The sequence below is a fragment of the Clupea harengus genome, chromosome 26 (genome assembly GCF_900700415.2).
Source record: "Clupea harengus chromosome 26, Ch_v2.0.2, whole genome shotgun sequence".
Classification (NCBI taxonomy): domain Eukaryota; kingdom Metazoa; phylum Chordata; class Actinopteri; order Clupeiformes; family Clupeidae; genus Clupea; species Clupea harengus.
This window is the reverse complement of record NC_045177.1, coordinates 2,564,322-2,578,652: the sequence shown is the minus strand read 5'-3', so window position 1 is coordinate 2,578,652 and position 14,331 is coordinate 2,564,322. Positions and strand designations below refer to the sequence as shown.

The 14,331-nt window shown below is 40.6% G+C and overlaps 2 protein-coding genes across 3 annotated transcripts in view; both read right to left on the bottom strand.

The window, feature by feature from the left end:
* Positions 1-14,331, bottom strand: part of LOC116219769 (zinc finger protein 502-like) — a 59,428-nt gene that overhangs the window by 35,095 nt on the left and 10,002 nt on the right. The gene's annotated exons all lie outside the window — the stretch shown is intronic.
* LOC116219771 (gastrula zinc finger protein XlCGF57.1-like) overlaps positions 11,873-14,331 on the bottom strand; it is a 100,188-nt gene continuing 97,729 nt past the window's right edge. The window contains exon 3 of one of the 2 annotated variants that reach the window (XM_042703875.1): positions 11,873-13,889. In XM_042703875.1, coding sequence (XP_042559809.1) covers positions 12,379-13,889 — 1,511 coding nt within the window. In that variant the 3' untranslated portion in view covers positions 11,873-12,378. The remainder of the gene's footprint in view (positions 13,890-14,331) is intronic. The other variant, XM_042703876.1, reaches the window with a different exon arrangement.

Here is a 14,331-nt window from a genome sequence, read left to right as displayed (position 1 = left end):
ATTTAGGCTATCAAAAACATTTGGTGCAGGCATAGTAAAAACGCCAACATTATTTAATCAACATTTAATTAACATTCACCAAAACGATTTTGAAAATGAGCATGTTTTTGCAGTATTAAAGGTGTTCCCAGACGATCAATACACATGGCACACACACACACGAGAACAAGCTTGCAATGCAATAGTATGAGTATACAAATTAATAGTAATATTAATTTTTATCAGCGTAAATGGTCGCAGACACGCCCACACGCACGAATGTAGGCCTACGGGAAAAAAAAATATCCCGCGGCTACTTGCCAAAACAATAGAAGACATTTCTCCAAAATACCTCTTTTTAATGAGATGCCGTTTAGTTCTTCACGCAAATGCGAAGCAACCCACCTTCTGACTTCAAGTTTCAATGACTTTCAGTTATGTTAAATTACCGCGTTGCGGAATGATATGACACAAAACCTGTTGCCAATGACAGCAGTCATACATTTTTCGCAGCTCTGATTATTTAAGCAATAAGCCCCAAGAGGCCGTGTTTTGCGCTGATTTTAGAACAGGTAATAGTCAGGTGGCTTAACAACGCGATCGTGACAAGAGTGATAAAAGCATGAAATTTGGCACACAATTAGCTTATATCCCACTAAAAGATATTAGAAGGGGTGCCCAAGTGAAACTGCTCATTTTTTCGTTTTAATGAGATATTAAGTTTTGACCTTAATCAAGATATGCGTTATCTGTGGTCCGATTTTCAAAACGGTTATTTTGCCTAGAAATGCTTACCAAATAAGTAATAAATCAGTTATTTAGGCATGTTTATGTTTTCTTGTTTGTTTTTGATATCCACTAGTTTAAACAAATGTCCCTTTAAGTAGCAAAACAGACAAAAAGACTTGTGCCCGTGCGCGCGCTCATCCAAGATGGCGGGAAAGACGTAATTCTGCTATATCTGTTAGGTAAAACCGTTATTTTATCACCATTTAAAACCATATTTGCATTTGTATCTTTTATATGTATAAGGACTGTAATATTTTATTAAAGATTTGCTTCAACATCATTAAAATAGCACCAACAAAGGCGCATTACAGTACCAGGAGGCTACGCAGAAAAAGGTAAATTTGGCGCAGAATGAGCGTGTCTTTTCGCACATCAAAACTGATCATATGAGGAATGTGCTGTTATAAATTGACAAATGCGATGATGAAAAATGAACAAGTCAATAGCATTTGTTGAGCTTATCGAGTACATAGAAATGTAGCTATTAAAAAAGGAACTCATATGTTTAAACTTTCTGAGCTGTCGTACATCAAGAGGCTTGAAGATATTGGACTTAAGAAAACTATAAATAAAACCAGGTTAATCAATGTCTTGCTAGAACATTACAAAGAGACTCTTTAAGAACAAACTGATGGAAGAAACACCGTTTTAGATTTCCGGGATGCAATAAGCAGGCTATTGAAGGATGCTTTGAAACAACACAACTTTTCAGAAGACGCCGGAATTCTAGCGAGGGCTGCAACAATTGTAGGATAAGGAAAGACATTTTTGCACACAAGGGATTTATTTTTTCTGGGTGCTTTCCAATGGACTGCCATTCAAAATATTAACCGTCAAGCTTAAAGTCTCTCGTTTCTATAATTCTTTATGGTCTCAACATATACCCCTTTTCCACCAAAGCCGGGCCGGTGCTGGTTCCGGGCTGGTGCTTATGCGGTTCGGTGCGGGTTCTTATCTAAGAATCTCTTATCTAAGAACCAGCTCGATTTTCCACCGACCGAGAGCCAGAGTAGGGCTAGCTACGTCTTTAAATCACGTCATACGCCTCCGTTGTCCTAGCTGAACATTTTGGAATGTTGTGACTAGGTTACTAGTTATTCACGAGTGGTTTTATTCCTGGGAGAAGGCAAACAAATTTCGATAAAACTTCTATTATGTTTCATTTTTAATACCATGTAGTACCATACGAGCTTAATTTAATGTTCTGTTTACTTGGCAAAGGGTTTTCTATATTTCCCCACGTAGATCAAACGAGTGACAATGCAGTTCATGACGGGAGTTGACTATTCAATTCAAATTCAAAAGAAGCTTTATTGGCATGACCATAACGTTGTAGACTAGTATTGCCAAAGCATTTGGGTTGGATATATAAAAGTGATTACATAAACAATACATATATAAGTGATTACATAAACAATACATATATCTTTACACAAGTAGACTAGCTACTACCTACTTACCAGTTGCCACAACAACTGTAGCAGTACCTCACGACAGCTAGCAGCTAATGCTGGTTAGCTAGCTGCCACACGAATTTGCTAAGTCAACAGCTAATCTTAGGTGTGACATCACACAAGAAAAACATGATAGATGGAAAGAGTTACTGTAGGCTATACAATGCAGACAAACTAACACATTTTGATGGATGAAAGCTTTCTTTATTTGTTTTAATTAGTTTGTTACTTGGTCTGTTGTCCTTTTGAGCCCCGCCATCTCCAACTCTCCCCCTATTTCCTCATATATTTTAGCTTTCCTTACTGCCTCCCCAAGTTTGTCTTGCATTTCTGTTGATGACCAAATCGCTATCAATGTTTTAATTTCATCGGTGATCCACTGCTGGATGGATTTTTCATTTATGTTTTCACCGTTTTCATTCATCCTCTTGGTTGACAGTGAAAAAAAAAATGGCGGCGGATATTTCTGTTTCTGGTGCGGTAGCTCCGCCCATAACCTCGGGACGAACCCGACGTCACCGGTTCTTGTTTCTGGCCCACCTAAAAGCTGGTGCTGACTTGGAACCTGTTTTTTGGAACCGGAGCCAGCTTTATTTGTGTGGAAAACCGAAGAACTGGTTCCAAAACTGGCCAAACTCGCATTTCAGCATCTCGTGAGCCATCTTTAGTAGGGTATAAGCTAATTGTGTGCCAAATTTCATGCTTTTATCACTCTTGTCACGATCAAGCCTAAATTTAGCATTAAGCCACCTGACTATAAGGGGAGTTGTTAGGCACGACGCGAAGCGCAAAACACGGACTCGCGGGGCTTATTGCTTTTCTAAAACTGTCACTACAAATTAAATTAAATTTAAGAAACAATAGTTTAATAACAAACCGTCATTCGGTAAAGTTGATCACATTCATTCATTCGCCACTACAAAGTATAGTTCCTAAATAAATCGTTGCCACGCAACAGCCAGATGGAACACTTGCGCTACTGACAAAAAAGGGGTGCTTATTTATTCACATTAATTTGTATATCGCCATTAATAGTGCAATTGTTGAAATAGTTTTCAAACGGGCTCCTCTTTGCTGGTGCAGCGACAGGGGTATCTTGATGTTGACGCTTCAGTGTCCCAGATGATGTTGCAAGGACGTTGCTCCACTCCTTCCTCTCGCTGTAATTTGGACACCAGTACGATTTCAGTGACGACTCGCACCCATGTATGTCTATGCTCGCACCTATGTCCCGTCCACTGCCATAATCGCTCTCCCCTCTAGGCCAGCGTCAGCTTGGTAACGTCTTTCCTTCTCTGAAATATTCCATGCGCAGTAATATGGAATGTTATCGTAGAATGTTATGAGGACAACTTGAAGGGTTGTGCTGGATTTTACAACGGCATGGAACGCGATTTAGCCAATCACAATCAAGGATTGGAACTGTCATGGACAGAAAGTTCTGGCCAGCCAGAAGTTCCGGATGACGCAACAGAGACGTTCTGATCAGCTGTTTTGCTTTTGCACTTGAATGATATAGAATCTTCATGTCACACCGAACATTATTGGGGAATTACGGCGATAAATATGATCAAATAACTTAATATCACCGATTCTGTTTATTTAAAGCTCGCTTTGGACGTCTGGAACTTCATTTGGATCGCGGACTTCCCCGTTAAAGACTAGTTTGACTGTGAACACAAAGCTATCGCAGTTGTTCTTAAACTTATGTCCGGGCACTGCACAACAAAATATAGATTGACAGGACATTATAGGGCGACAATTCAGTTTCACTTTAAATGACGAGACATTTGTTTTTATTTTAAACTCTGATGTAGAAAATGCCTACTGTATAGAATAGATTCGGTTTAGACACGGTTTTTCAGTTGTCACGATCTTTCACACCAGCGAACACGGACGCAGACACTTACCTATTGTGCAGATGGAAAACTCCTCCCGTCTTTACAGAAATGCTAACAAAGGTCTAATCTACTTCTCTAAACGTGTTTGGAAAACTCGTTGCAACTATTTCACACCACCCAATGTTTTATTGTTTATGCAATTGCGAAAGACAGAACATACAGAGACATCATATTTTATACAGGATGCAATTTTTTGCATGTGCAGAGATTAAGTTACACGATAGTAAATATCACAATACATTTACCCAATGTCATTTGGCCATTTCAATGGAACGTTTTTCCATCATTAAATCCCATGATAAAGAAAGAGTTCCTGGCTGCACGCTTCAGATGTCACTTTGACTTGTTTTATGGTGTGTGCACCACCATTATTTGACATCATATTTTAACTAAAATATGTTTTACCAATTGAAAACTCTTAAGCATACATAGGTAAGCAACACTTAACCAGCACTTGATAGTAATAACTATTTAATAATGTATTTCCCCAAACAACTCACAATTACATTATCGCTGTTAAGGCCAAGGGTAACCCTAAAAGTAAAAGGAAGGCAGAGGCTTTTGGAATGCAATCACAAAATGATTGATTTATTAAATAATTAAAGTTGATCACAAAGTGATCAGTAGTTGTAATGTGTGGAATGTGCTGTGTGCATGTCGAATGTTCCAGAGTCATGAAAAGGGACTCGGGTCACAGGAGCAGCTCCTTGGCGCCGGTGTAGTCGATCAGCTGTTAAGTGACAGTCCCGCCCACGAACACACCTGAAACCTAGGCTTAGGGGAGCAGACACAGAGAAAGGCAGCGAGTAACAGAGAAGGCCTGATGACTATCACAAAAACAGTAGATGTGCACTCAGCTACATGGATGTGGCATGTTGTTTTTAAGGCCTGTTTTAGTAGAAAGCCCTCTCACCAACGTCAAGGTACAGGCCATAGAGAGGGTTTTTTATTTATTTATTTTTTAATGAAAAACAGAAAATCTAATAATGCATTACTCAACATTTTAGCAACACCACCCTAATTCCTCCTATACATGTATGTAGTGAAGTGCTGTCTGGAAGGCCAGGTGTGTGGGTTAGTGTTAATGATGTTATGATTAACACGTAAAACTATTTAAACAATTTAGATGAGGCAATAACTAATAATTAAACCTATTCTAATGATTCATACTAGAGCTAAATCTTCTGTTTTTCATTTGTTTTTCAATAAATAATTATCAGATCAAAAAAATCAGATCAACTTTAACTGATTAGCCTTTATATGCACGGTTGCTGAACCCCCTGATCCTCACTGACTTCCATGACCAGTTAGAGACACATTCATTCTGTGTCTCAGACCTGTTAACATGGGAATCACTAGTGAAAAACAAGAAACTCCGCCACCGTCACAAAGCCTATCTGGTTTGCTTAGGGCAAACCAATTAGCAGTGAACAACAAACATGAAAAAAGGAACACTGAGAACAACAAACCTGAATTGATTGCAATAAATAAACAAAGAAAACGATTGAAGCAACAATTATAAATAACAGAACAATTATCTAACTTTGATCACTGTACACTTTTTACATATAAACAGATGACTGTAAGGAGAGATGCAGTCCTGATGGAAGACCTCACCACATCTTCCACAGGCCAGGGGCGTAGCAAGCTTTTCAAAAGTGAGGGGGATGGATGTGATTTGTTTATTAACAATAGAAACGATGGATACAATGACAGAGGTGTACAACATGTTTAACATACAAGATATAAAAAGCATCCCATTTAAATGAGTGATACTAGAAAAGTATAAAAACAAACTCGGAACACACGAAAAATAAGTCAAAACTCTGGTGAAAATACACAACAGTACTTGCTAAAGAATCAGAAATACTTTAATAATCCCAGGGGGAAATTATTTTTGTTACAAACTACAAATATACAAACAAAATATATTAAGAACCTTCCTGTGCTCTCTCTGAAACTGATGCCTCCAGCAACTTCCTCTCCTAAAGTGGTAATAATGGGCAGTGGTAAAGGAATAGGGCCAAACAGTTACAGCTGTGGCACTAGCAAACCTCAGTGAATATTGAAAAGTAATATCATGAAGTAAATGCAAACAATATCTAATGGAAATAGGCTACTGTTGTTTAATGTAAAAAAAAAATCAACTTCACTTACAGAATTTCTCTTGAAAAAAGTGTCAACATTCTCCTGCCTCTTTCTTTTCTGCATCTTGATACTGCGTGACAAAAAGACGTTGCTTGTGAAGTTAAAAAGGTGCAGTTACAGTACCTTCCATCCTGTAGTTACAACTGATAAACACACCATTTTCTAAATATCTGCTAACGTTACGCATATAGTGACAGTAACGGCATATAAAAAGAGATGAAAATGCCACCGGACATTAAACTTTACGAACACAAATGGCAAAAGACAACCTAGCTACTGTAGCTAGCTAACAGCCTAATGTTAAATGATATGTTCAGTTAGCTAACGTTAGCTCAGGTTGTATCTACCTAATTACGATAGCAATTTGTACCAGTATTAAAGAGTTAAGCTTTACATTGATGTAACACATTAAAGGTGATAACACGTGTACGGCAAACACTAAAGATACTTGCATTACATTTCTTAAAAGTACTGGACTATTGGTTGAATTCCAGTGTAGAATGCGGTCTGTTAAGACCGCTGCGAAGTATAACACACCGTTGCCATGAAAAACAGAGCGTTGCTATGGACGCAGTTCTGTTAACTCAGGCAATATAATCGCTACACACAGCCTACGACGTAGCTACGGCGGCAGTTCGACACAAGGCGTTTGTGCAAAACTGTGGAAAAACTGCAGAAAAAGTGTGGGTGTTGAACCCTCATACCGGGAAAAGTGTGGGTGTTAAAACACCCACATCCCCCACGGGTGCGACGCGCCTGCCACAGGCTACCACTGCATCCTTACCTCTCCGCACAGTCCGCCTGCAGTAGCAGTGCACCTCCACCTCCAGGAAGTAAACAGGAACAGCAGAGGCACTCTTCCTCGTGCTGGGGAATGGTGCTAACTGGCCAGCCTGTAAAGAGGAACAGAGATGAGTCCGCATGTGGTCTTGATGGTACTGTACCATGCAAGGATCCTCACCTCTGCAGAGAGTAAGACTGTTTGCAATGGCAAACAGTCCACAATCTGCAACCCCCTTCCGTCCCTGGACGTCTGGCCACTGTAGACGAACTGTCTTCCCTGCAAACTGTAGAATGGCAGTTACTTGGGCAGCAAAGTCATCTGTGCAAGTACGATGAAGGGAATCAATGATTCAGTAGGGCCAGGGAGGTGGTGGAGAGGAGGCCTCCGACATGAGGGTATTGGACCCTCAAGAGTGCCATGGCATGATCGATGGCACGGTCGTCCAACCAAGACTGGGGCTGGAGCAGCATCGCCCTGATGTTGTCCACCCTGTCACTCAGTGACGCCAGAACAGGTTTGCCTGACTGGACACCCGAAATGATAACATCAGTGTCCTGAGAAACACACAAAACAGTAACTGGCTAGTGAATATGAGAATAACAATAACAATATTATCCAGGAGTTAAGTCTGGCCGAACCAGACTATTTTTACATGTCTGTTTGTGATATTACCTCCAGCCTGTAGTCCTCTGTCACAGAGCTGGGTAGACCATAAGACTGTCCGGTCTCTTCCTGTGGGGACAGTGTGCCAGGAGGTACAGTGCATGTCACCTAAAAGAGAAACATGCATGTTAAGAGTACTGTTTGTTACATGCCGCTGTTGTGAAGTCACAGTTTGGTTCATTTTTAGAATGACGAGCTGGTAATTACTAAAGCAATATGACACATGTGATTGTGAGGGTTGGTAATGGGTATTCCCACAGGTGTTGTTCGGCGCTGGTGACAACTAACATGGGAATATCCATTACCAACCCTCACAATCACATATGCTCCAATGTGAATTTCAACTCACCTCACGGGTGTCGCTCCCCGACATAGAGCTGTCAGAGGAAACCTCTACAGTCTCCTCAATGGGGTGGCCTGTCTGGGACCCTGGCAAAAGAGAAAAGGCTTAAACTTTTATTCACTCTGACTACTGTGCACACATAAATGACAACTTTGGAAATGTTGGGTATGAGTATGAGTATAAGTATAACAGTAGAGCACATACTGATACGAACTGGCTTCACTGAAGCGTAGGGTGTCCTGGAAGTCAGAGGGATTCCATCCATGGTCTCCAGCTCCACAAAGTTGTCCTCCACCTTCACCACCCTTGAAAAAGATGTGAAATTAGTGCCAACTCACGTCATATTAACGTATACTTCTCACGTGCAGCTTCAGAGCATTCTTTTTTATGGGGTTGCATATGTTGTATAAGTTAATGTGCCTCAAACCACCACACTACGTCAGAAACCACTAAAAACGAGACATGTCTACTTACTTGTACTTGTTTGGCCAGGTAGGCTTCATCGTCATGCCTGGCCTCCGGCGCTTCCGTTCATCCTTCTTCAACACCACCATCCCTGGCCTGATAGGATACCTCTTGGTCCCCTTCTTAATCCTCTTCCTGTAGGCATTTCTCTGTCTCTGCTGGGCCCTCTCCAGGTTGGCATGCACCTGGTTATGTAACAAAGCAATTTTGTGCACAACTGACCTTTGTTTAACATTGTCCACACGCTACAGGTGTCAACTCGCTAAATATTTACTTACCTTTTCAAAAACCTCGGCATCTCTCCTGTGTCGCTCCTCGACATAGGCCTCGACGTCCGCCTCATCTGGACTGTCGACATCCTCCTCCGGAGAGTCTCCTCCAGTGACCTAATGTATCATGTAATGCAATGTCACATAACATGACAGAACATCGTAATCTATAATATTTGTATGCTACATTCAAAAAGTTTCAGGTGAATTGAATTACCTCACAAAAGAGTCGTGGCTCACGCCCATACATCAGGCGGAAAGGCGAGAACCTAGAAGAAGACTGAACACAAGAGTTGTGGGCAAAAACAATTTCTTTTAATTGATCCTCCCACCTCTCTTGAAGTCCGTCGAGGGTCTTCCCAATCGAAATTTTGAGAGTTCGCTTTGTCCTCTCATCCAATCCTGTTTGTCGAAGTGATAACAATAACCAAAATAAACATTTTTCTTTACCACAAATGACAATTGCACCCAACAGTGTGATAATGCTATTCCACATACCATTGGTTTGCGGGTGGTAGGCGGAGGACATGCGGTGCTTGACCCCACACCTCCTGAACATGTCCGTGTTCACCTTATTCAGAGAACAGAAAAGAGTTAATACCAAATGGAAATCATGAGTAACAGACAGCATTATGTTGTTAGTTTCACCGTGCTGAAAATGTTAACGAATGGTGAAACAACCTCATTCCAGAACTCCCTTCCTCTGTCGGTCAAGATGACCTCCGGGGCACCATGTTTCAGGAAGATGTCCATCATAGCCTTAACAACAGCAACAAAATGTAAAGATACATTCCAGTTTAGGCAGCATGATACTGGATGACACGACGTTCGAATATGGAAAGCTAATGAATGTTACACCTCATAGTGCATTACCTTTTGATATTCAAAGGTTGTGAATTCCATTATCACACTTATTCAACCAAGCAGTGGTATAAGAAATCACTACATCACCATAATTCACAAAATATACATCATAGCCTTACCTCCGCAGTCAACACGGCTGCCTTCCTCTTGATGGGAATAGCCTCTACCCACTTGGTGAAATAGTCAGTCGCTGTGAGGCAATAGGTGTTTTTCCCCTTTCTTGACGCCTTCATGGGTCCGATGAGATCAACACCTGCAAGTAATTGTTTCAGAGAAAGAGACACAAAGGCAAAAAAAAGGCTGTTTTTGCAGCTATACTATCAAAGGTTTTTAAATAACAGTGAATGTTACACAGAGATGTTTAGTCTACCGATCATGTGCCAGGGAGCAACTGGTTTGATGGGCCTCATCTCCGGGGCCTCCGTCTTCACCCTCTCAAAGCGTTGGCACCGCATGCAGGTCTGAATCTGAAAGACATTGGTCATTAAGTGTTGGAATGACTTATCCTGCTGCAATTAATAGTGTGTGCCTCCTTTTTTTACCCAGTTGTCCACATCCTCCCTGATGTTCTGCCAATAAAAGCGCTGCCGGATCTTGGCCTCCATGCGCGCTCGCCCAAAGTGGCCTGCGTGTGCCTCTTCGAGGATGGGAGTCTTAAAAAAATCAAGGCAGATTTTTTTTTTGTCACATACCCAGTCTATAATTCCTTAAGTAGCCCTCCCATTCAAAATGAACAACTAGTACATTTGGGCATGTGTCATTGAAGGAAAACTGCACACACCCTCTAGAATCTATTAAAACATCTTGAGGGGATAACCTTTAAAGATGTGTTGAGAGAAGTCCCACCCTCCTTTCACTTTGTTGTCCAAGACTATATGTAAATCAAGTGTATCACTGATAAATATAGGCCTCTACTATTAGGGCTTGGAGGGCTTGACTTATCTTAACTCATGTTAAAAAGACAAAAACAAGAAATAAACAATACAAATAATTGAATTTCTAACATACATTCTATTAAAACAAAAAATGTAATTAGATTTCCACACAGCAAATGTTGATATGATTTGTCTCCTATGTATGTTCATTAATGATCACTAAGAGTTGTTATATCACTCAAAAGCTTCATTGATTTTTCACCTGTGTACTTTTGTTTAGTTGATTTTCCGGCATGTGTTTCCCCCACTGAGAACATGCTTTACTGTCGGTTTGAATTCAAGCACAGTAAGGATCGGTTTGTGTATGTAAATGCTTTAATCACAGATATGTATTATATGAACACATATGGATAGATAGATAGATGGATACTTTATTAATCTCGAGGGAAATTTTTGAATATAATGCAATTTAATAATTTAGAAAAAATATGCGTTTTCAGATTGCTGTAGTGTACAAATGCTTTTAGGTAATGATTTACAGGAAGTGGTTTGGGGTCAAAGGTATACTCTACCTGTACAGGAAGTGGTTTGGGGTTAAAGGTATACTCTACCTGTACAGGAAGTGGTTTGGGGTCAAAGGTATACTCTACCTGTACAGGAAGTGGTTTGGGGTCAAAGGGTCTGATAATAAAGCAGAGGCAAGGTGAATGTAGAGTAGATTATCTGTCCTAGTTCTATACCCTACAATGTCACCACAGGGTGATAAATAAATTGATATAAATGCTTAGTTTGTTTATGTTTAACTTCACCTGGATATCGTTAACGGCAGGATTTGTGTATAATTAACGCATCCACAGTGAAAATAATTGCATAAGGCTGTGCTGTGTTTCATCACTCATTTAGTAACAATTCAATTTGACATCAACAATGACAATTCCACAGATGAATGACAATTGACATGACAATTCAACAGATTAATGACAATTTACATGACAATTCCACAGATTAATGACAATTCAATTGGCAAAAGAACAAGAAATAAACAATACAAATAATGGAATTTGTTTACATGTTTTTTTTATATATCATTTAATTTAGGCATATAAAAAATTGTCCCACCAGCCAGCTGTTCTGACAGGTCTTAGCCAGAATAGCTGCTCAATGTTTGGTTTAAATCTTATTCTTTGCCATTCCCGCCCATCGTTCAAGCACACTGAGTACAGAGCTCGCCTTCTGCGTAGGAGTAACGCGTATCTATTCAGGAAAATAACTTGCACCTGAAGTACACTAACTAGACCAAGTAAATTGTAGAGACAGAGCAGCATATTCATTTCACCTTCCATGTTTATTTTGTCGTTAAAGCCTCTCCAGTTTGGACAGAAGGGCTAAACAGATAAATATTTATGCGATTCTATATTTAGTGTGGACAGGGTCTAAGTTTGCTGTAACCTCGTGAACCAAAAGCTCTAATTCTAACTCTAACTCATCATCCATGGTGGCAGGAACAAGCAGGCCCATTCTCCCCTATTTTAACGAAGCGCTATTAGCACTAATGGGCGGAGTAAGGCGCTGATTGCCCGACGAGGATCTGGTTTGAAAAATACCACGCAAAATGCAGAAAATCACTGTGCGCTATATGCGGTTTGGCAAAGGCGCTGATTGCGCTGCGGTCGCAATGTTCGTAAATGAGGCCCTGAGGGCATTAATGAGGCTTCTTTGGGGTGTTGATTAGCAGGAAGGAGTTGGCATTTATACCGTTCAGTCAGGTGGAAGAATACAGGGTTAGGGTTAGCCTGAGTGCTGAGGGTTGATAGCAGGAAGGAGTTGGCATTCATACCGTTCAGTCAGGTGGGAGAATACAGGGGAAGATCAAGCCTTATACTTGTGATCTTAAGTTTATGTTGCTTCTCTCTAGTGTGTATTAATATATGGGTTTTAAGATTAGAGGAGGTTGTAAAGGCTTTTCCACACTGGGCACATTTATGAGACTTCTCTCCAGTGTGTGTTAACATGTGGGTTTTAAGACTTGAAATCTGTGAAAATGCTTTTCCACACTGGGCACATTTAAGAGACGTCTTTCCAGTGTGTGTTAATATGTGGGTTTTAAGACTTATAAGCTGTGAAAATGCTTTTCCACACTGGGCACATTTATGAGGCTTCTCTCCAGTGTGTATTCGCATGTGGGTTTTAAGACTTGAAATCTGTGAAAATGCTTTTCCACACTGGGCACATTTATGAGACTTCTCTCCAGTGTGTATTAGCATATGGGTTTTAAGATTTGAAACGCGTGAAAATGCTTTTCCACATTGGGCACATTCATGAGGCTTCTCTCCAGTGTGTATTAGCGTATGTCTGTGGAGCGTACTAAGGTGTGCAAATGTTTTCCCACACTCTTTACATTTATGAGGATTCTCTCCAGTGTGTACTAGCATATGGGTTTTAAGACTTGACATCTGTGAAAATGCTTTTCCACACTGGGCACATTTATGAGGCTTCTCTCCAGTGTGCATTAGCATATGGGTTTTAAGACTTGAAATGCGTGAAAATGCTTTTCCACACTGGGCACATTTATGAGGCTTCTCTCCAGTGTGTATTAACATATGGGTTTTAAGACTTGAGGAACACGTAAATGCTTTTCCACACTGGGCACATTTATGAGGCTTCTCTCCAGTGTGTATTAACATATGGATTTTAAGACTTGAGGAACACATAAATGCTTTTCCACACTGGGCACATACATGAAGCTTCTCTCCAGTGTGTCCTACCATATGCCTTTTAAGACTTGAAAGCAATGAAAATGCTTTTCCACACTGGGCACATTCATGAGGCTTCTCTCCAGTGTGTATTAGCATATGTTTGTTGAGGGTACTAGAGTGTGCAAATGTTTTCCCACACTCTGTACATTTATGAGGCTTCTCTCCAGTGTGTACTAGCATATGTGTTTTAAGACTTGTGATGCGTGAAAATGCTTTTCCACAATGGGCACATTTATGAGACTTCTCTCCAGTGTGTATTAACATATGGGTTTTAAGATATGAAATGGTTGAAAATGCTTTTCCACACTGGGCACATACCCGAAGCTTTTTTCCAGTGTGTATTAGTATATGCCTTTGAAGACTTGAGGAACCTGTAAATGCTTTTCCACACTGGGTATATTTATGAGGCTTCTCATCAGTGTTCTGCTTTTGATTAACACTAAGAGTGTGTGTTTCCTGGTGTTCCTCGAGTTCTCTCAGGACTGTGAAACTCTCCCTGCAGACTGTGCAGTGGTACGGCCTTCCATTGAGTTGCTGGTTGAGTTCATCATTCTGTCCATGGATCTTATGTTGTGTTCCATCTGGATGTTCTGATGCACCTGAAAGAAAGAGTTTCATATGGATTTAGAATGACAGACAGATGTTCTAGAACAGACCTGGGCAAAGTGCGGCCCAAGGGCAATTTGCGGCCCGTTGGCTGTCCCTGTGCGGCCCGCGGAGGTCAATTGTAAATTAGGAATCAAACGCTAATACCTGTACTAATTATACGGCTCTTAAGAATGTTCCAAAAAATTCCGTTGATTTGAATGGGCCAACCCAACGTTCGCAGGTCTGTAAATTCACTGCTGCGAAAAATGTATGACTGGTGTCATTGGCAACGGGTTTTGTGCTTCTAATTCACATCTTTCATATCATTCCGCAACGGAAGTAGTCCGGTCATTTAACGTAACTGAAAGTCATTGAAACTTGAAGTCAGAAGGTGGGTTGCTTCGCATTTGCGTGAAGAACTAAACGGCAACAAAATCATTCAAAAGAGGCATT